Raw genomic sequence first — 22,888 nt, 5'->3', positions numbered from 1 at the left:
CTCATGAGCAACCCATCAACAAGAGTCAAATTCTTCTCTCTGTTACACTGAGGCAAATTTGGAGTCACTCCAGTGACTTGAATGCAATTAGTCCATTCAAGTGTAATGGAGAGCAGAATTGGGCCCATGTACCCAAATGAAGAAACGAAATAAGGTTAGAGTCCTGGGTTGTATTAGTTTAAAGAGCCAGGAATTAACTCATTATTTTAAAAATGAGTAACCTGACAGAGCCCTTTTTAATGAAAGAGTTTGTGAAGATCCCTCAATCTTTACAGCTATTTGAAAGTCTTTCACATGTTCACCTGCTAATCAGCAAATACTGATGTAATATTAAGGCTATGTCTACATTGCATACCACTTGCGGTGGCATGTAGGGTATGTATAGCTACCCACCACAGTGAAAAGCCGACTGCATCCACACTATGGTATGTAGCTACATGTGTCAGGGAAAGGCTCCAACAGCAGGGATCTGCCAGAGCCTTTCCTGCTGCCTCCCTCCTGCCAGAGCTTTTCCCTACTGCCAGAGTCTTTCTCTGTGATGGAGAAAGGCTCTGGCAGCAGGGAGGCAGCAGGACACTACACTTCCAAAAATAGCAGTGTATATCGGGGAGGCACTGTTAGGTGTGTAATGAGCCACGTAGGGTACATGCACTGAGGTTTTGGCATGTCTTCATTCTACTCATCTAAGCTGAGTCTCACCATCTACATTGCTATTTATACCCGTGCTAGGGAGGCATGCAGCATATGTATTCTACACACTGCCATAAAGAGTGTGCAGTGTAGACATACCCTAACTCTCTGTAATAGTCAAAGCTTGCCACTCGAGTGACAGAAACACTGGTCCACAATCACCATGGGGTCCAGCTTACTCTAGTGTTTAATGCTGGTGGTAGAAAGTCTGCTGGGGACAAGGCTGTGGTGGTAGGAAGCTGCTGCAACCACTCTGTGGTGGGGAGAAATAATGGCCCAGTGAAGCCTAAAGAGTTGGTGGTGCTGGCCAAAAAGTGAATCAAACAGGTTGACTGAGGACTGCACTGATTCAGTATCTGGAGGCAGTGAAGCTCCTATAGAGTCTTCAGGAAGAATTATAACTCCCGCATTATGCAAGTGGGTGATATTGGAAACACTACCTATCTTCCACTCAGTGAATCCCCCTTCCGGTGTAGAAGGCTTAGCTGCAACTTGGCCTACTGTAGTTCTCTGCCTTCTGATATTGTGTATATCTGTCTTACTGGTAAGATTGTAGTCTCTTGCTAATTTAATTATACTGCTTCACTCAAATGATTTGCTAAGGATTGAAGATAAATCCTGTATGTAAGTGAAAACTCATGCATCATAAAGCTTTCAAAACACATAAAAATGTCAATACAACAAATTCAGGGTCAACATTTTTGGAGAGGGCTAACAATTTTCATCAATAAAATAAAAAGCAAGATGTTTAATCTGTAATAGTTCTCTCTCCTGTTACAAATGACCAATCACTACACTTTATTTTTCATTCTATACATAATATTCTACTTACTCTAGATAACTTACTCCAGATAATGTTCATTTCCCAGTCAGGTAGCATACTAATATAACCAGAGGGGAAGGATGGTGCTAGCCTGGGACTTGGGAGAGACAAGTTCAATTCCTTGCTCCTCCACAGGCTTGCTGTGTGACATTGGGCAAGTTGCTTAGGCCCAGATCCTCAAAGGTATTTAAGCTCCTAACTTCAATTGATTTCAGTGAAAGTTTGGAGCCTAAATACCTTTGAGAATCTAGGTCCTAGTATCTCTTTGCCTCAGTTCCCCATCTGTAAAGCGTTAGTACTTTCTATCTCAAAGGGACGTTGTGAGGATAAATGCATTACAATAGTCAAGGGCTCAGATTGTATGAGAATGGCTGCTATATAAGTATCATAGCTCAGTAGTTCTCAATCAGGAGTACACAGAGGTCTTCCAGGCAGTACATCAACTCATCTAGATATTTGCCTGGTTTTACAACAGGCTACATAAAAAGCACTAGTGAAGTCAGTACAAACTAAAATTTCATACCGACAATGACTTGTTTATACTGCTTTATATACCATATACTGAAATGTAAGTACAATAGTTATATTTCAATTGGTTTACTTTATAAGTATATGGTAAAAATGGGAACGTAAGCAATTTTTCAGTAATAGTGTGCTGTGACACTTTTGTATTATGATGTCTGATTTTGTAAGCAAGTAGATTTTAAGTGAAGTGAATCTTGGGGTACGCAAAACAAATCAGACTCCTGCAAGGGGTACAGTAGTTTGGAAAGGTTGAGAACCACTGCCATAGATGGATATAAGCCAGCCCTCAATCTAACTGTCAACAGAGCCCAAGCCACTAAAGTGAGAGGAAAGTTAATAGCAGTATGACTACCAATTTGTTAAGGGAAATGTGCAAGAACTATCATTCAAATTCATTAAAATGTAATAATGAGGCTTTAAAAAACAATAGGTGACATCACCATGTCAAATCAGATGGTTCCCCTTTTCTACAAGTGGCACTAATGCATTTTGGAACAATGAGGGGCGTAAGCAGGCAGTGAAGCTGTGATGCTTTGTGTCTCCTGCGTGTACTCTACCTTTCCCTTTCTAGGAGTTCGCTGTCAATAAGAGTTGCAGCAAGCTGTTGGTGAAAGGCAGAGCTCTGTTCAGAAGAGAGCTACACATTGCTCTTTCACAGAATCTACACTTTTGTTCTTGGTTTTGATTTTCAGTCAAAAGCAACTAACGCTAGGCTCAACATATCAGTTTGCTGTTTGCATATGGAAAAATAACCAGGTACGATACTGGGAAAAATCTTACTTAAAACCTTGTCACTTCATTGGTCATTACCTGTGGTATAACTCCAAATGCCTTTCTCCACTGCTGCGCAGTGATTGTGTTCCAAGAGATGCCGTCAATTTGCATATCTCCTTCTGTATTCAGCAGCCTTAAAAAGGCAAAGAGCAAAGTGCTTTTCCCCGACCCAGTTCTTCCCAAAAGACCTACCTGCAATGTTAAAATAATTCAAAGTGAATGGAGAATCCTTGCTTAAAACTGTTCATGCATTAACCATAAAGCAAGGTAGCAGCACAACTGAAGAACTATCCCATACAGAACTTAGTAGGATAGGATGTGTATTACCATTGTTTTTGGGAAAGGTAAAGGACCTCAGCAGAGATATGAAACACTGGGCCAGATTCTGCTCTTACTTTTGTGTAACCTCATTTAGCTACCTAAGGAGAGAATCTGTCCTGTGTTTAACCAAAGAGGATAAGTTTGCTTATCCATTATCCTTATTTATTATCCATCCTCCCGACAGCCCTTCCCCTTCCATTTTGTAGTGGATCCCCCTTCAGAAAAGACCTTAAAACTCAAACCAATGAAAACAAGCCTGTATTGTATTTCAGCAATGTTGTTAAGATGGGCCTAAGTCTGATCTTACACTGGGGTAACTTGATTGACTTTGATGACTTTGCACCTCATTGATACTGGCATCAATCAGATCATACTCTGGCACTATGTTATGGTTGTAATGCTTGTTCTGGTTTCTCCATAACTTAGCAGGGCTGACAAAATACTGCAGATGAGACAACATCAATCAAAGAAGGAACTTCTAAATGCGTGACCATCATACTTGTGCAAACAATCTCTTCCATATTAAGGCTGGTTTCTGCAGGAAGGACCACACCACTGAGACCCTAATTATGCCACAGTAGAAGGATCTGATACTTCCTAAAAACAGTGGTTGCTATTTAAATAGTTTGCATTTCCCACACAGTGGAATTGAAGATTGCCTCTTCTTATCCCCTACAGTTAGAATAGGCAATATCTGTGGGAACAGCTGGCAAATGTTGACACACTAATGGCTACTGTTGTAGCGTATTTTCTGACAGCTAATGCTGTGCAATCTGAGCCTGGGCTCCCTTGGCAGATGGGAACAAGACAATTTTGGAAGTGAGGTGGTGGAAATTTCTTGCTCTTCAGGACCCTCCCTGTAAAGTGAACAACACAGCTTCAGACCTGACTCCAAGAGAGGAGTGAGGGCTAAGCACTTGCTGCTACCATTGAGTTAAAAGCACTGTAGATCCTTGGCCTCTCTTACCTCCTCTGTCTCATGCTTGTTTCTATTATCCTCAATAGGAGGAACTTACAAGAATCTAGCTGCAAGGTAAAATACCATTCCGCTTCTAGAGACATTACCAGTCCTAGTGGTATTCACCATTTCAAGTAAAGGGAAAACCTCTGAAACTGGAATGAACTTCCTAGGCACACTGCTGTAAAAGGGATCCTTGTTTTAATTGCAAGGCAGCGTTTTGCCCATCTCTCTACTGCACATACAAAATCTTTCCTTTTCATTATGCTTTGGCATTGATCGATTTTCCAGGTAGTAAGTAGAGTGAAATTGAATCCACCACCCACACGTTAGGTATCAGAGAGCGTACATCTCATCCAGAGGGAGAGTGGCTTAGAGGACAACGCTAAAAAGACTCCTGAGTTCCAGTCTTCGGCTCCTCTACATGCTCAGCAGGTGCAAATCAGTATAGTTCCATTAAAACCGATGGAGCTATGGCAGCTTACAGCAGCTAGAGATCTGTCTCACGGGGTGACCTTGGGAACATCACTTAACCTCTCTGTTTCTGTTCCCTCAGCTATGAAATAGGGCTAAACCTGCCTACGTCTTCCTCACTGGGGCCTTGATTCAGGAAAGTACTTACATTTGTGCTTAAGTGCATCCTTATTGGACTTCAATGGGACTTTCCTGAAAAGGGATGCTTTCCTAAATCTTGGCTTAATGGGCTGTGAAGATGAGTTAAATGTTTGTACAGCCCTTTGAAGACCCGCTTTACACATCAGATGAGTGGTTGGGAGCTCACATTCCTCTGAATACTAGAGCTAGGGATGCATTACTGTTGGCACATCACCCTGTATTATTCTGCGCCCTGCCCGGATCAGTCTGCCCCCCAAATCTCTCTTCATTAGCAAACTTCCCTCCACCCAGGGAGGAGCACAAACAGAGAGAGCAACCAAATTCGTGTGCAGGAATAGAACTTGGTGAGCTATTCTGTAGGTATGTAATCAATACTCTCCACTTTCACACCCCAAACGAGTCCTTATCATACTTCACTGAGCTGTAACTACTCTCAGGATTCCTAGCAGCTCAGAGCTATTTTGTCCCCTCATTTTTCTACCTGTATCTAATAACTTCACAGCTGAATTCTTATTAAAAACAAACGGAAAAACCTCATTCCTTTTTTAGGTGATTTAGATAATCTATGTTGGTGCAGCTATTTTCTGTTTTTGTTCATTAGAAATCTACCAGAGTCAGCCAACACTGTAGTAATTCAATTGTCTCATAAAGGGACTTTTGGGGATAAACTTAACTGAAGTCAGTTCAAACAAGACAAAACAATATCTCACCCTCTGTCCAGGACTTATTGAAAAGGAAATGTTTTCTAATACAGCAGCTCCTCCATCAATATACTTGGCTGTGAGATTCTTGACAGTCATTTGGCCTCCGGATGGCCAGGGCTTCTCATCCTTTGCATGCTTGTTTTCAATTATGAGGACCCCTGTAAGCTGGTCATCCTTTAGTGGCTTAGTGTTTTTTGTTTCTTCTTTTGGCATGTCAATGAATTTAAATATTCGGCTTACAGACCGCATCTGGGAACAACAGCAACAAAAAACCAGTACTGAAGTTGTTCTGAATACCTCAGCCGAACAGTAATTCCCACAATAAAGCCTGGGGTTTTTGTGGTAGGATATAATGTGAATTAATGTTTAAAGCAAGGGGACTTTTTGTGGAGAGCCCTGGTTCTGCTCCTGATTGTGCTCGTGGCACTGGGCAAATCTCATGACATGTCCGTGCTTCAGTTTCCTCAACTGTAACTTGGGTAAAGTAATACTTTGTACCTTTTCTAAAGATTCTGAGAATCCTGGATGAAAATCTACGTGTAAGAATAGAGTATAATTATTGACACAGTTTTGGAGTCTTAAACTCTCGCCTGTCCTGCAGGGGGCTCTTGACCTGACGAGTGACTTCCCTTGACTAATGCTGGATCACCTAACAATGAGACACCTTTTCCTATAGAATGTGGGGAATTTTAAAGCTCCACGACTCTAACATCAGGTACAACAGAAAGTTCATTATACATTCACATTTATTAAAAATCTTTGAGCATTTATATGTACTTGAGAAACTGTCCATACCTTTGTACAACTATACATTGTACAAATTGGGTGGGAAGTTTTATGGCACTTAATTTTATGCCTGTAGTTGTAAATACAATGGTTCCCTATAGATGGGGAGCAAGTGTCATGGTTCAGGGAGCTTAGACAAGGCTGAATTATACTGGCTGTCAGTGGCTTGTTGAGCTAGCACTCCCTTCCTGCATCACAATCCAACTTTAAATTTAAAAATAAATAAATCTTCAGTCCTTATGGTTGCAAAGACAACCTTCAAAATGTTAACTGATGAGGAGGTATTTACCTAGCTCTGCAAGCTGCTTGAAACAATAACTCTGACAGAAATGTTTTTATGAGGATATGAACACTGAAAGCTACTGATAACAATTTACATGTCACTCCTGTGATTTATTTCACTGCAGATCAAAGTATGCAAGAAGGAGAGAGATGTTCATATTTAAACGATTTGAATAAAACCATTAGTGGCATTTCATTTTGGTGATGCATGTGGGCAGAAATTGGGAGAGAACCATCATTAACTTCCTCCAGTCTGACCTTTTCTTCAGGAAGAACCCTTCCCATGCACTTGACACTACTGTTTATTTAGGTGTATGGCAGTAGAAATACTACAGCCTGATGAAGGATGTTGGAACTAGATTCATTACAGTGATCTAGAGAACTGTATGTTCTTACTCCACTGCAGTTTCCCTTTAAATGTTCATGAACAGTTCTAATACTTCAGTTGTTATCCAAATATTTACTTAAATATGACACATTATGTTACAGCAGATGCTGCTAGTGCCTGATGTATTAAGGTTAGAATTCCAGCTTCTATTGTAATCTCTTTTTTTTTCCACTTGCTTGTAATTTTCTCTCATACATTTTGAGACTGAAATAATCCAACTGACCTCAGCTCTAAGGTGTGTCTCTTTTTTTTGAGTCAAATATGTTGAGTCATGTCTGAGGTACAGTGTGTATGCCTGACAATAATACTTTCCCAGTAGACTGGGAGCAGAAATTCTGTGCTTTGATTACATGAGAAACTGAAGCTAGAAAAATCAGTCTTAGCTATCTTGTTTATATCTCATTGAGGTTCAAAATACAAGCCAAGCTTAAAGGAACTTTGTTCAGTAGTTTTAATGTTACGTGTATGTAAAGTTGGCATTTTACTCTTGCATGTTAAGATACGGCACATTTTTAAAATGTATTATGCCTTTGTTAAAGGCACCTGAAGCAGAGTATGTGAACTCCAGACAACTGTAGATCTCCAGTTGGAGGAATTTACAAGCTTTGAGGATGAAGTCAATGCAGCTTGTTACTCCACAGGGCAAACAGCTTCACATCAGGAAACACCCCATACAATGAGTGAAGCACTGCTGAATTAACAGTGTTTTCTGTTAGGACCAGGTGTTCGGAAGCCTGCAGATTTAGGATAAAAAGCTCTTGAAAAACTGAGGTCTGGATCCTAGTTTAAGCACCACAGTTATCATGGTGACATGAAAGGGAGAATAGGAAGAATTTGATTCTTTACCAAAATTCTTTGTATCTTCTCACAAGTCCAATCCCTCTTGTCATGCCAATGGCACCAACTCTGATAATTCTGGAAGGGGGGCAAATTCTTGTCCCCGCCCCATTTTTCCCAGAGGTACCCTGAGTCTCCCTCCACCAGGGAGTCTCCCCTCTCTCTCATACCAACACAGTATTTCAGCTGGTGCTGCCAGGAGTCGAGTTCTCAGTGGACTCCCCTGTGCTCCTCTGTACAGGAACAGACTCTCCATATGCCAGGTGAAGCCACCATTGAGTTGGCCAGCCCTCTGTCTGGACAGAGGGGCAGCCGGGCCCAATTTGATTGGCACTGCAACCATGCAGCTGGAGCGATGCTACAACAGCAGCCAGACTGATTTTAGCATGGGACCACTGCTTAAAAGTGGTTGGTCATGTCCTCCTCCCCCGAGCTCCGTAGCCTATAGAACTTTGTGCAAGTACAAAACCCTTGGGAAGGGGAGTTCCTCCCCACCAATGGACACCACTGTAGAGTTCCCAGCCGCAACATTATCATGAAACAAATTATCAAGATAAATTTATTAAGCCATCCGCTTAATTAAAAAGAGACAATCTCAGATACCATTGCACAACAAGATATGCCATATATCAGCTGGATACTGTTGGTAAGGCATTCTGAACACAAACAGAAATCATGCAAGTGCAAATTACTGTTACATATCACAGGCTGAATAGACTTCATAGCCTGCTTCTTGTTAGTAAATGATTGTTGGAGCATTGAAATAGATATGAAGCTATTGTTTCCCCACATGCCATTTCTGGATGTTTCATTATGAATGACATTGGGATATGTATGTTTGGTATATCCTGTTGCTGTTATATTTCATTAATTTTGGAGTAAGGCTAATTACGTTTTCTGTGACACAGTCATTACTGTAAACTGATTTTCCCACTCTCACAGCAGCAACACTGTTTGGAAAATGAAGTAGGAGTATTACTGTAACAATTGCCAGGGATCTGCTATTTATTTTTAGAAGTGAATGAGACAAATTATCTCAAAGTGTTGTAAAGGAGAAGATCTCCTTTACAAGCTTATTAAAAAACACAGTTTGTAGGTTTGAATAGTATCTCCTCAAAAGAAGAACAGAGAAGTCTTAAGTGTAGGCATGACATTCTTTTTTTTTTAACCATTGGTCAAAGATTTACCTTTCTCAATCATTATATATCTTGCCAGAAATCAACAAAATATACCATCCTTATAAATGATATTAACTTTCTCTACTGACTGAAATCTGTGTGAATGTAATATAATGTATGAAAATGGTGTCGGGAGAGGGCCAACTAATGAACTGAAAATAATGGAAAGGCTTGGTAACTTAGGCCCAGAGCCACAAAGCTACTTAGGCACCTAACTCCCAATTTTAGGCACCACTGTGATCCACAAAACCCCTGCCCAGCTGCTGCCTAACCCGGCAGAAGCCTAAACTCAGCACTGACGTTTTCAGGGTAAAAGTTCCCTAGTTGAGGCAGCTCCTTGCCTAGCATGTTGCCTTTTGTGGGTGGCATTTTTAGGTGCCTCTCTCTCACCATGCATTGTATAGGGAGTCTAGGCACCTAACTCAGGCTTTGTGGATCACATTACTGTTCCTCTGATTTTCTGGGCACCTAGAAGTTAGGCATTTCAACGCTAAGTATTGTCCTTTGTGGATCTGGGCCTTACTGAAGATTGATTCCAGCATAACTGGATTGAGAGAGAGAGAGGTCTTTCTTTAAAAAATAAGAAACGACTAACTAGCTCCTGAGGCCAATTTCTGCCCATGGGGTACTTGTGGTGGTTCCTCCTGAAGTCAGTGGAAGTTGCATGACTAAAGAGCAGAATTTGGCATTGAGAGGGAGTTTGGCAGAAATGGCATGTAGAGGTCTAACTCACACTAAAAGCCAAGGGGAGCTAGCCAGCTAGGTTCCATTCATGCCTTTGAAAATCAATAGTTCCAACAGTTTTGCTTGCACTAATATGCTTGTGAAGGGCATGGAGCTGCTCAGTAATTATTTAGGAAACTGCTCTGTAATACCTTATGAATACTGTATGTGACTTGATTATTGGGATAATTAGTCTATGGCTACATTGGGTTATTGGGATACTTACTGTATGCATATTGTGACAGGGTCAGGCCAGATGGCTACAGGAGAGTGATAGAAGGCAGATATATTAGCCCCAGGTTAAGTAGGTCCCTTTTCCCTGGGTAAGGTAACAGGGAAGGTTCCAGAACAATCAGGGACTTTCTCGAAACAATTAAGGCAGACAGGCTGATTAGAACACCTGCAGCCAATCAAGAAGCTGCTAGAATAAATTAAGACAGGCCGGCTAATCAGGGCACCTGGGTTTAAAAACGAGCTCACTTCAGTTTGTGGTGTGCGTGCAAGGAGCGAGGAGCAAGAGGTGTAAGAAGCTGAGAGTGAGAAGGCATACTACTGGAAGAAGTGAGAAGGCATACTACTCCTCATTATCAGGAGGATGGTCCTGTGGTGAGAATAAAGAAGGCATTGGGAGGAGGCCATGGGGAAGTAGCCCAGGGAGTTGTAGCTGTCATGCAGCTGTTACAGGAGCCACTGTAGACACCTTCAATCCACAGGGCCCTGGGATGGAACCCAGAGTAGAGGGCGGGCCCAGGTTCCCCCCATCCCTCCAACTTCCTGCTTGATACCAGAGGAGTTGACCTGGATTGTGGGTTCCACCAGAGGGGAAGGTCTCTGGCCTGTTCCCCGATCCACTAGGTAAATCAGCAGAGACTGTGGGGATTGTTCTTCTTTCTTTTCCCCATGCTGGCCAGTGATGAGGCTAACTGAGTGAACGGCAGATTTGAGCCACAAAAGCGGCCAAACTGAGGGCTGCCATGCACCTCTGAGCCGAGCAAATCCGCCAATAAGTGCAGGACCCACCAAGGCAGAGGAGGAACTTTGTCACAATATATTATTAGTTTAGTTTAATAATAGGTTGTTGGGGAATTCCCCAGGAGCTAAGGATTATCACAAACCTCATCACTTTCTTCTCCACATGCATGCCACATTTCTTTGACTTTGCCTTCTCTAGAATAAACTCATACCAAAAGGTACATTTGAAGGGGAAAAAACCCTACCAAAACAAGACTCTCCACTCCACCCCACACACTTCTCCCTCGGGGGAGTGGATGACAGAACAAGCATGTGACCTGTGTAGTCATATTGCTGCATGCTCTAATGGAAGGTGCTCAGATACTATAGTGATGAGCATGGTATAAAAACCTATATAGAATAGAATAAAACAACAAGCAGGAAGATGGAACAATGGTTCCAGATAAAACAATCTATGGTAAACACTTCAAGGGTGTTAAGAGACACAGCCTGAGCTATTAACTGTGAAGAACCTACTTCCTTGGTGCCAGCCAAGTTACAAAGCTTTGCCAATGCTGGGAATGAACAGATCAAAGGGACAATAAAGAGTTTAAAAGACTCTTTCTGACTGGAGGCCAGCTGGTTGTCAGGAAGCTGTTTGTGGGGAACACCCATGAACACCTGTTTGGTCTAAAGAGTTAGGCTACCCTAAACTTCCAAAGGATGGCAAGCCTTCAGTAAGATAGGTATGGTGGGCCTTTATTGTTTTTCACAAAGTTATTTTTGTCTCATATTATGCTCTGTTACTAAAGATTAAACTGTACTTCTTAGTTTGAGAAGGTTGTTTTGGGTCACTGAATTTACCACTGATCACACCTACTAAAGAGTAACACTGCCGATGCTGAAACCAGTCAGACCTGCTGGGTAAGCACAGTGGAAGCCTGGGGCCTGGTCTAAGAGTGGGAGAATTCTGGGATTCCACCCTGAGAGTGGTGAAGGCATGGTGAGGGGGCAGAGAACCGGAAAGGGGGCTATGCACTCTGTGAACCAGAAAAGGGCACAGAGTTGCAGCTAGCTCTATAACCAAGATAGTGCTCCAACTTCATTTACTGCAAGAAAAAACTGAAGAGACCTACTAGGTAACATTCTGAAATCTACTTTATGTTTTAAATAAAGGCACCTGGGTTAGATCTCCTAGATCCTAGATATGCTGGGCAGTCTCTTTTTCTCTACATTTGTCAACCAAAGTTGTTCGGACAACTGAGAAAAGTGTCAAATTCAATTCATTCAATGTACACCGATCATTCATAGCTCTTTTCTCTGAAGCAAAACTACACTAATTTAGAATGATATCAAAAGATAATTCCTTCTAATCTGCCAGCCTGAGAGAGAGACACAAAAGTTTCAAATCTGAGAGAAAGATGTTAATACGATGCCCATAAAATGAGGTCCCTGGCACTTTCAGTAAGTGTGATGTGAGGGAATCAATCAAAAGTAACTTGCCCATAAGAACTGAATCCCCATAACTATCCACGAGATAGTGGCTAAGCCATCCTACTGTTACATACTAATGAAAATCTGCTGGAAAGCCTAAAGACATATAATTTCATCTGTCTGTCTGAGACTCTTACTGGAAGATTTATCATCTACACCATGTGTGCAGATATTTTACACAATTGAATATTTTAGAAATATTCAGAATATGGCTTGGCTGGCTCTGTCACTTGCATTATGATTTAGACCTGTACACACCAGTGTATAAATATCAATAACATTTTACAAAAATAATCATCCTTCCTTTTCATCCAGAAGCTTTACCTCAATCATTATGACTGACTGAATTTGTGTAACAGTATGCTCCTTATCTGTAATCTCAGTCAGCAATTTGCCTGCTGTTTCTGAATTCCCAAACTTTTGCTTCAGAAAAATACAGTACATTTAATTCTTAATGCTAAAAAAAAATGCTCAGAGCATAATATGCTATGTTTAGTCTCGTCTGAGATTTTAATAACATTTACACTTTAATTCTCTCTCTAATTTAGCTTGGCTCTCTGAAACTCTTAATGTCAGAATGAATAATACATGTGTACTGTCAACTCCCAGAAAATGGAAAGACTAATTGATAAAATAATTAATCTCAAAATGCCCATATGCTTTCCTGCTAGGAAGAGGGACGATACCCAACCCAAAGCAGAAATGCATGGCATTCAGTTGTGATGTTGCAATGTATCATCCCCTGGAAAACATGCTGTCTGAGGTCATATGGAGTGTGACCAGGAAACACAATGGAACATTGGTTCAACAGCTTAATGCTGTGCAGAAAAACCCATTGATTTTCTTCAGTCAGGGTGTGGGTAGCTAGGCACAATAACTTTTCTCACAATAACTTTTCAAACCCTGTGCTGTCATTAAATCTTGTAGGCACTCAAGGCATAGTTGCTTAGGTTTCCAGTGTGTGTCTGGAGCCACTGGTAATGCTGTTAATTGCAGGAATGGAATGTTTCATACTAGTTAATGCTGAACTTGGACTTGAACATGTGCTCCTTCTCATACAGTTTTGTAAAGGGAAAATGTCAAGCTTGACAGATATTCCCTGATTCCGTCCCCTTTTATAGTGCCCCCACTTATTACTTGTGCACCCTGATGCATATGTGGCACAAAGGGTCCTGATGGCACTTGGACTGTGGTATGATGGGATTCATCTTACTACACAAGCACTTAGAAGTCTACTTCTATCTGGGGTCCTCCTCGGGTACTTTGCCCTAGCATCCATCCTGTGTTTCTCTCTATGCCACGTAACATGGGGGAGCATACAGCACATGTTCTTTCAACAAAACAAAGTATTGAGAGTATTAATGCTCATGAAAGGTATTGACTTGGCAGCCCTCTTAAATCAACTTGCCTGTTTACTCCAGAGCAGCAGCAGGGCAAGCATCAACCCTGCTGTGGTAGGGGAAAAAGAAACTTGCTCTAAGAATAACAGGTCTATTTCCTTCTTTCTGTCCCATGAATCTCTGGGCAGCTCTGAGTCTGCCAATTAATGCAAAGCATGATGGTGAGCTTATGGGGTGTGAACTGGAACTCAGACACACCAAAATCCATTAAGTGGGAGAAGCTTTTGAATCCAGACCAGCTCCATAAGGATTAACCTGGCAACCTACAGGATAAAGAGTCTAATAGCTCACAAGCAATGTGCTAATAAATGCTAATGTAATACCTTCAAGAATGAGGCTCCTTTTCTAGAAAGATACATTTAGTACATTCAGTTCCAGCCTTTTGGTGTCTAAAAGGCAGGGTCTTCTACTTTCTGGATCTCCCTCATACTCAAAATCTCCCTCATACTGCTCTGTCTCATCAAACACACTCTACAATTAAATACCCCACACAGTTCTTAGATCTCCCTTCTTTTCATCCTGGACCCTCATTACCAGGGTGACCAGATGTCCCAATTTTATAGGGACAGTCCTGATATTTGGGGCTTTGTCTTATATAGGTGCCAATTACCCCATACCCCCTTCCCGATTTTTCACCCTTACTATCTAGTCACCCTAATCATTACAAACATGGGGAGCAGTTCAGTGTCATAATTCATTTCTGTCCATGGTTTGTTCCTCCGTTAAGCCCAGCCTGGACTTATCCCTGCACATGATGTCCTGCCACCTAGTCAGTAGTCAGCCTCTCAGTCAGATGGACTTTTGTTGTGTTTGCATTATTTTCTTTAGCATCTGTCTTGTCTTCTGCAATATCCCACCATTGTAATCTGCATTGTAAGCAGCTGAGCTGCTAAAAGCTGGTGGGACAAGTGCTATCAAAGCATTAGGAAAAAATATACAAGGTATGGGAGTAAGAGGAGGTACCAGATGACTGGCTAACAGAGCTGGCTCTAGGTTTTTTGCTGCCCCAGGCAAAAAATTTGCTGCCCCCCCAAGGTTGTGGGGGGAGTAGCAAGAAGGCGATTAACGATATTTGCTGTTTTCAGTGACTTCTTGAAAGTATTTGATTTGGTTTGGAATGAAGTATTATGAAAAGTAGCAAAATCACATAGAGTTCCAGAAAAGATAACTGCAATTATAAAAGCAATGTGTGAAGACTCCTGCAATGTAGTAAAAATTGGTGGAAAATTAAGCAACTGATTCAAATCAAAGTTTGGTGTAAGACAAGAGGGCACAGAATCACTGCTTTTCATCACATTCTTAAACTGGACATTAAGAACATTAGATGGGTTGGAGAGTGTGATACTGGATGATGTATAGGTAAACTCCTTTGTTTACGCAGATGACATTGTACAACTGGTGGACACATTTGAATTAATGATGAAACTCTCTTCAGTACCTTGGACAAGTGATGTAGTTGACTCGGACTTACAATAAATGCCAAGAAGACGAAGTGGTTGCATCTTGGAAAAAGTAACATAAAACATTAAAATGCAGCAGTGAATTCAGAATCTCATGTGAACCGAGGAAGCTTAATCTGTGCTGACGGTTCCAGAAAGGATGAGTTTAAAAGGAGATGTGCCTTAGCCACAAGTGCTGCACAGAAATTAACGAAATTATGGACCGATAAAAACATAACGTTTGGCACCAAAGTGAAATTTATTAAATTAGTGTACTAATAGTAAAGCAGTACTTGTGGCACCTTAGAGACTAACCAATTTATTTGAGCATGAGCTTTCGTGAGCTACAGCTCACTTCATCGGATGCAACAGACTCCAACGCATCCGATGAAGTGAGCTGTAGCTCACGAAAGCTCATGCTCAAATAAATTGGTTAGTCTCTAAGGTGCCACAAGTACTCCTTTCCTTTTTGCGAATACAGACTAACACGGCTGCTACTCTGAAACCGGTACTAATAGTATTACACTCTGTGGTCTGGAAGCAGCTGCATTCAATGAAACAGACATCAGAGGCTGGAGGCAGAAGAGATGAGTGTTCTTTGAAAGACAACAGGTGTAAAGTGGAATGATTTTAAGACAAATGAAGTTAGGAGAGTAGGATGTGACGTCAAGGTACCGGATTGGAGACGATCAAAAATCATTTCCATTAACAGAAATACAAAAAATATAGTAAAACATCCAAATTTAAATATAAAATTTTGCAATAGAAAAAATCATTAACAGGATCCTCACACTAACTTAAGAAGGGTTTACATATATATTACCCACATGGATTTTCATGAGAATTCACACCCACAACTCACATACACAGGACAGTCCTCTTCCATTTCAGTTATAGAATTAACTGGTGGTGGAAGGCATCTGTTATCCTCTATGTGGATCAGCCCAGAAAGGGAGGTAGGAGACATTTTCCAGTGTGTCACACAATGATTTGTTGTTTCAGGATTCCTGCTTCAGAGAGCAGACTGTGATCTTCTTGAAAAGCAAAATGAATGAAACCTGGCTCTGTCTTTCATAGTGCTGAGTGGAATTTTTCAGCCCAAACTCTTTTTGGTGAAATATGCCGATTTGGCAATACCACAACATTCTGCAAATTTGTGTTGATTTCACCAGCTTGATCATTGCGGGAGGGCAGGAATAAGAAGAAATCAAAATATTTAGTTCTGACATTTTAAAACAGAACATTTTGAATTATTCTGGGTTGAAACAATTTTTAGTTTTAAAATTTCCTTGAATTTTATTTCAAACAAATCCAAAAATGTTTACAAATGGTCCAAATTAAAATGAAATGTTTTAATTTTGTGGAAATGAAACACTTCATTAGACCCCAAACAATTTTCTTAAACTTTTTGATTCACCAAAAATGTCAAATAACTTTATTTATGGTCCAACCTGAAATGGATTTTTTTTTTCATTTTTCAACATTTTTCCAACAAACCGCTAAATCCATTGTACAGACATCTCCAGTCTTGGGTACTATGTCTAGCTCTTCCTTGTGAAACGTCAGTGTTACCTAATCTGTGAAATGGGTGAGTTATAGTTGCCTTCCCCTGCTAAGGCATACGAGGGCTTGGATAATAAGAGTTGTGCTATGCACAGAAATATTAATGGCAATCAATGGAAAAGCTATATATGGTCTCCTGCCTTATATTTTAGTGCACATTGCCCTAATTCAGGAGGATGGGGTGGTGGGAGGAGGGGAGAGGTGGAGTAGTTCTCTCCCTTTCCCTGAGAGGTGGGAAGATGCAGTGCAGCCTGCCAAAAGCAATTGATGTGATACACATGACACTTGGCAGGCCTGAGTCTAGAGCAGTGGTGGGCAACCTGCAGCCTGCAGCTCATCAGGGTAATCTGCTGGCAGGCTGCCAGATAGTTTATTTACATTTGCACGGCTGCCTGCAGCTCCCAGTGACCATGGTTTGCCATTCTCGGCCAATGGGAGCTGCAAGAAGCAGCGGCCAGCATGCTTATAGTGAGAGATTGAGCAGCTTGAGTCTATTTAGCTTAACAAAGAGAAGGTTAACAGCTGACTTGATTTCAGTCTATAAATATCTACATGAGGAACAAATATTTGATAATGGGCTCTTCATTCTAGCACAGAGAGGTATAACATGATTCAATGACTAGAAGTTGAACATAGGGAAATTCAGGCTGAAAATAAGACATACTTTTTTAATAGCGAGGGTCAGTAACCACGGGAACAATTTACCAAGTCATGTGGTGGATTTGTCATCAATGACAATTTGACAATCAAAATTGGATATTTTTAAAGGATATGCTCTAGTTTTAAAAGGAATTATTTTGGGGAAGTTCTACGGCCTATATTATACAGGAAGTTAGACTAGATGATCACAGTGATTCCTTCTAGCCTTAGAATCTTGGAGGAAGATGATTCATAATCTCTTACTTTAATCGTTTATTGATGTACAGGGGGTAGAGCAATGTGACACTTTGCAAGTGGGTTATTAGTGTCTCCCTTGGGCGGGGGGGGGGTGTTAATATTTCCTTAGGAAAGTGATCTTGGCATGCAATAGTGAATGCATGACAATTTATTGTTTCCTAATAAAAGGAACTGCCACTTTCCAGTTCAAGCACTGCTACTACAAGGTACACATAAATGAAGGAGGAGGTTGTAAAGCATTAAAACATTCCTCTGGGTCTAGCTCAGGCCTTATCTGCAAAGGCAGCACTCAGTGGAAAACAGATTTTCTGTTTCCTTGTGGAGGAAAAAACAAAAATCAGCTCAATTAAAAATATCACAGGAGTTGCTGGTAGGATAAGAAAAAGAGCTAAAATCAAGTAAAAAAGATATTGACAGAAATGACCAAAGTCAGGAGAGAAATCTAATTAACTGATATTAATAAATGAAACAATAGAAGGATATTAGGTTGACCAAATGTTATAAAAAGTGGCAAAGCAGATAAAGCCTTGAGACAGTGTAAAGAGAATTTCAAAGACCATTAAGGGCATTAGCAGCTGAAGCCAAGCAAGGTCACCTTGAACTTACAATCTTTTATTGGAATGGCTGGGGAAACACCCCCATGAGAAATATTAAAAATTTGCTATGAAACCCTCATATTGGCCCATCTTAGATGTTAGTGTTGCCGAAGGATTAAAGGAGATTGCGGTGAAGCAGATGAGAACACTAGTTAAAATTCTAGCCAATGGTAATACCATAGATTCCAGTGGATATATACAAGCAAAGGTATTAATGAATAATACCCATGTCCTTTCTAGAGCTTTACTGACTGATTGTACCCTCTTGTTCTTATTATTCATAATATGAATTGCCTAAAAAGGAAAGACCTATAGTGTTTTCAGCTGTACCTTATCAGTGGACAGTCTAATATTTAATAAGATGTTAAGCAGCAAAGAACAAACAGGTAAGTTCTATGGGCATTCCCAAGAAAGTTCTGATAAGAGGCATAAGTGTCTGGAGTCTGAGAGAACACCATAAGTTGAGGGATTTCAAATTGTAATGTCCTGAGGAAAGAGAATGAAGAAATCCAGCATGATCTCATATGAAAGCTATGCAATGTGTCCTGCCCTGCATAAGGGCTATATTTTTATCTATATTTTATATTTTTATCTAGCAAAGTCGTCATTTCTGGAAGATAATGGGTGAGAGAGTTACATAGGAGAAAGAGGGGAGGAACTGTGCACTGAGAAAATATATTAAGAATGGAAGGGAAACATTATGTGCAAGATTCAGTTTAGTCCCCAACAAGAGATATTCTGCTCTTGAGGAAGAGAAGGTACCAGAGTGGACTGATAATTGGCCAAAAGAGGATAACAGACCTGATCAAGCAGCAAACACTGAAAAGAGCCATCAGAAAGAAAAAGAAAATAAATCTTTATCAATTGTTAGGACCCTGGGCTGAGACATCTGTGCTCTAGATAAGAGAGAGAGCGGTTGGTATGCTGCTTCTTGTGTGCTAAGGCTAATACTATCATAATAAGGGTGCTAAATAATCTGAATAATGGTGAGGAAATCCCATAGTTTAATATGTAGAAACTAGCAACATCACTGGGAGAGTGAATGCTATGAACTATTTCAGGAATCTTGTTAAGAAAACTGAAGATGGGGTTGATGTATACAGATTCCTCACTTATGCTTGGCAATTTAAAAAAAAGATTGATACTACAGACCAACCTCGGATGCACAGGTGTGATAGAAAGAAGGGCTTGGGATTCACAGAGTAAACCTCCTCGCCTTGTTACTGTTCTCTCACAGCCTCCAGTGCAGCCTAGGTTTTACCTTTGTAGCTCTCAAAATCTCAGTGAAATTGTTTCAAATTAGAGCTGCTTGACATTTTCAACAAAATGTGTTACATAAGAACAGCCATACTGGGTCAGATCAATGGTCTATCTAGCGCAATATCCTGTCTTCACTGGCCAGTAACAGATAATTCAAAAGAAGTGAACAGAACAGGTAATTTTGAGTGATTCATCCCTTTTCGTCCAGTCCCAGCTTCTGGCAGTTGGAGGTGTATGGACATGGGGTTGTGTCCCTGACCATCTTGACTATAGCCATTGATGGATCTGTCCTCCATGAGTTTATCTAATCTTTTTAACTCAATTATACTTTTTGGCCTTCACAACATCCCCTGGCAACAAATTCCACAGGTTACTGAAAATTCAATTTTTCAATGCGGGAGGGAACAACTTAAATTTGTGACCTGCTCTATCTAGTTCACTATCACATTTTTACAGGAAAAATCCAAAGATCTGAAGTTAAGAATGATTTTTTGAAAAGAAAATGAAAAATCAGACTCAACTCTTAACACTAACACTGTTTTTGCTTTTAAAATTTGCCCCAAGTCTAGGTGTAGGACATGTATTTTTCCTATTGTACTTCCCTAATTCTTCTTCACAATTGTGTGCACTGTTCAATCAATGCATACACATGCTCATATCACTGTTCTCCCACCCACCACCCATCTGTTTGTTTCATCCACTTGTTGCATCTTGCCATTAACCAAGACCCTGATCCTGAAAAAGAATTGTCAGTACTTTGTGCACTGATTTCAATGGCATGAAGTTAACACAAAGTTAAGCACATGTTTACATCTTTGCAGGCTCTGGCAACAAGACTGTAAGCTTTCTGGGGCCAAGATATTTTACTAGCTATTTGTATAACCCCTAGCAGAGTGGGGACCAGATACCTGTTTGGTGGCTGTAAGTAATACAGAGAATTAAGAATAATAAATACACATCATTATATGCAGTACAATGTAATATTCCCTTGAGATTGTGGTGATATTATCCCTTGTCTGCTAGCAGAGAGAGAAGGGGGGTGCATGTCAGGGAAGAATCCTGACAGTGAGATCTATTAGCCTGAGGGATAAGCCCTCCAGAGAAGCTGTGGAAATCCCTTCACTTGGGACATCTAAAACTAGACTGGACAAAGGCATTAGAAACTGTAGTGTTGGGAGCAACCCTTCACTAGAAGAGGCATAGAGTAGATTTGGCATGGAGGCAGGCCCTTTTCCATCTCTGATTTGATAATAGATGCACTTCAGAAGCACCAATATCACAGAGATAGCAAATGTTTCGGGGGGCAGGGGGTGAAAGAGCTACTTATGTGCATAGGGAAGTGCTCATAAAATTCTGCAAAAAACATGGGGATTTGTTTTTGCTACTGCCTGGCTGCTATTACCAGCCAATGTTTTTACAGCAATGTGTCATTAAAAATAGTAATAAAGAGAGAAATCTTCCTTACTTAAGTGCTACTATATCAAACACTCTTTGCAGGCTAGGACAGGCACTAGTGTTCCCTTTGTGAAATATCAGTTCCATCTTCTGTTTCTAATAATAACACTGAAAGGTATAGTGTGTGAAGAGGACTTTTGTACATATTTTTTTTCTGCAAAAAAGAGCCTTACTGTGTCTCCTGGAGTTAAAAAGAAGTTTACAAATAGGACAGGGGATGGATAGAATAGAAATATTTTTGAGAGATTGCTACTATCACATTCATGCCTTAACATAAAACAAGGGGATGTTTTGGTTAACACCAGTCCATCCAAAAGAGTTGCCTTTTTATGCATCTTACTGTTATGGTAAACAAGCTGTTGCCATAGAGGTTGTATCAATATTTTTAAGAGTTTTGAAGGCGGCGGTATTCCTACTTTAGCTGGTTTCACAAGGTTCTTGTGCAATAAGAATACATACCTTTCAAGGAGACGCGCTGGTCTGATGTAATAGAAGAGCAGAATTATGATGAAGTCGTTGTGGACGGGGAGAAATATGCACCTCTCTGGGTACATTATGTTTCTAGATGACCACAAGTCATCAATGTTGCAGAGGGACCATATGTTGTAGATGGTTAATTCCTATCTTTTTGGCTCTTAAGGGTTAGCTTCAGAATGGGTGGCTGAACTGACTTGTTAAAAATAACAAATTGGCAAATCTTTATCCCCAACACCAACCATTCCCATCCTTTATAAAAAAAAACAATTGAATGCAAATGAACCAAGATTTGGTGACCTAGAGATCTAGTCAGGACCCACCTGTTTCCCAAGCTCTTGCTGAAATGGTTTTAACTGATCAAAGGGTTGGAGAAAGTAGAACTAGGTAATGTTGCTCGCGGGCTTTATTTAATAAGATACCATTGGTGTAATTGTTTAGGTGCCTCAGGATGTTGTTGTTAAAGTAGGATGTTTTAAAGTAGATCATGTAGTGCACATCATTCAAGGTAGATGCAATTAACACAGTGAAATAGTCTGATAACTTCCCTACCTCCTTTTCACTCTTCTAAGTTTCTAGTCAGAAGTGAAAAGGCTGGAAATTGCATGAGCAAACATACTCTTTTAGGAGTTTTCAGCCTACTTTTTCAGCTTCAAAAATTTATTCCCAGTATGAACTGCCCATTTCACCTTGAATAGTCTCTTATAACTTGTATTAACTCCTTCATGCTAAACAATCTGTTTCACCTTGTATTGAGCTGGGACACTCTGAATACTGTTCCCAGACCTGAAGAAGAGTTCTGTGTAAGCCCAAAAACTTGTCTCTCTCACCAGCAGAAATTGGTCCAGTAAAAGGCATTATTACCTCTCCCACCTTGTCTCTCAAAAAGTTTAGATAGTTGTGAGTCAACATTGTGTCAAACATTCTACTCCCCATAAAAAACCCCACAAGTGACCCTAAATAAATAAAATAAAAATACAAATTACTCTGAAACAAATCAATCTTTAGAAGAGGTAAATTAATCAAAGTCAAAAACAAAACCCATACCCCAAGCAGAGTTTATGTAGCAAAAAGGAAGAAGTGACAAACACTCCAGGAAGTTCACTAGGGCCTTCACAATTGCTATTAATTTTATTTGGAAGTTGCTTGTATGCCCCACCGCTGGGTGGCAGTATAAATTCCTAAAATAGACTATTAAGCATTGGATAAGCCCTGGTCTTTGCAAAACAAATCCAATCCTTTTTGACATTCTCCACTCACTACTTCAAATCTATCTGGCTTTGTTTTTTGAAGTCCCACATGAAGTTATTTGTTGTCAACATATATAATTCCAGTGGACTTTGAACTCGGAATCACCACACAAATTAGTCTCTGCAGTGAAAAAGTATGACTGTTGCTGGCAGAACTGTGAGTGGAGGTTTTTGGTATATCTGCCTTGCAGCCACATAGTTCAAAAACAAACCAGTAAACAAGACAAGACAATTTTACTGAAAAGTAGTAATAATAATAACAAATAATAATAACAAACAATAATAATAAAAACAAGCTGCTTTCTATACTTACCAGACTGTCCACGTCTATGCTTGAGTTTACTGCCCATTGTAAGGTGCTCATGATATTCATGGCTAAAGTTAGAATAATGGCAGCTTTGCTTTGCCCTTCACCTGCAGGCAGGGGGGAAAACTGTTTATAAATATGATTACATGCAAATAAAAAGCCAATGGCTAGCAGAGAAAATGGGTATGTATATCTTAA

At 40.4% G+C, this 22,888-nt stretch overlaps 1 protein-coding gene across 1 annotated transcript in view; it reads right to left on the bottom strand.

The window, feature by feature from the left end:
- CFTR (CF transmembrane conductance regulator) overlaps positions 1–22,888 on the bottom strand; it is a 144,553-nt gene that overhangs the window by 26,263 nt on the left and 95,402 nt on the right. Inside the window, exons 21-23 of the mRNA XM_073328163.2 lie at positions 22,697–22,797; positions 5,417–5,659; positions 2,849–3,004 (exon numbers count right to left, since the gene is read on the bottom strand). Coding sequence (XP_073184264.1) covers positions 2,849–3,004; positions 5,417–5,659; positions 22,697–22,797 — 500 coding nt within the window. The remainder of the gene's footprint in view (positions 1–2,848; positions 3,005–5,416; positions 5,660–22,696; positions 22,798–22,888) is intronic.

The sequence above is a fragment of the Lepidochelys kempii genome, chromosome 1 (genome assembly GCF_965140285.1).
Source record: "Lepidochelys kempii isolate rLepKem1 chromosome 1, rLepKem1.hap1, whole genome shotgun sequence".
NCBI classification, from domain to species: Eukaryota; Metazoa; Chordata; order Testudines; family Cheloniidae; genus Lepidochelys; species Lepidochelys kempii.
The sequence above is the reverse complement of the archived record's forward strand: the minus strand, read 5'-3'. Positions and strand labels throughout refer to the sequence as shown.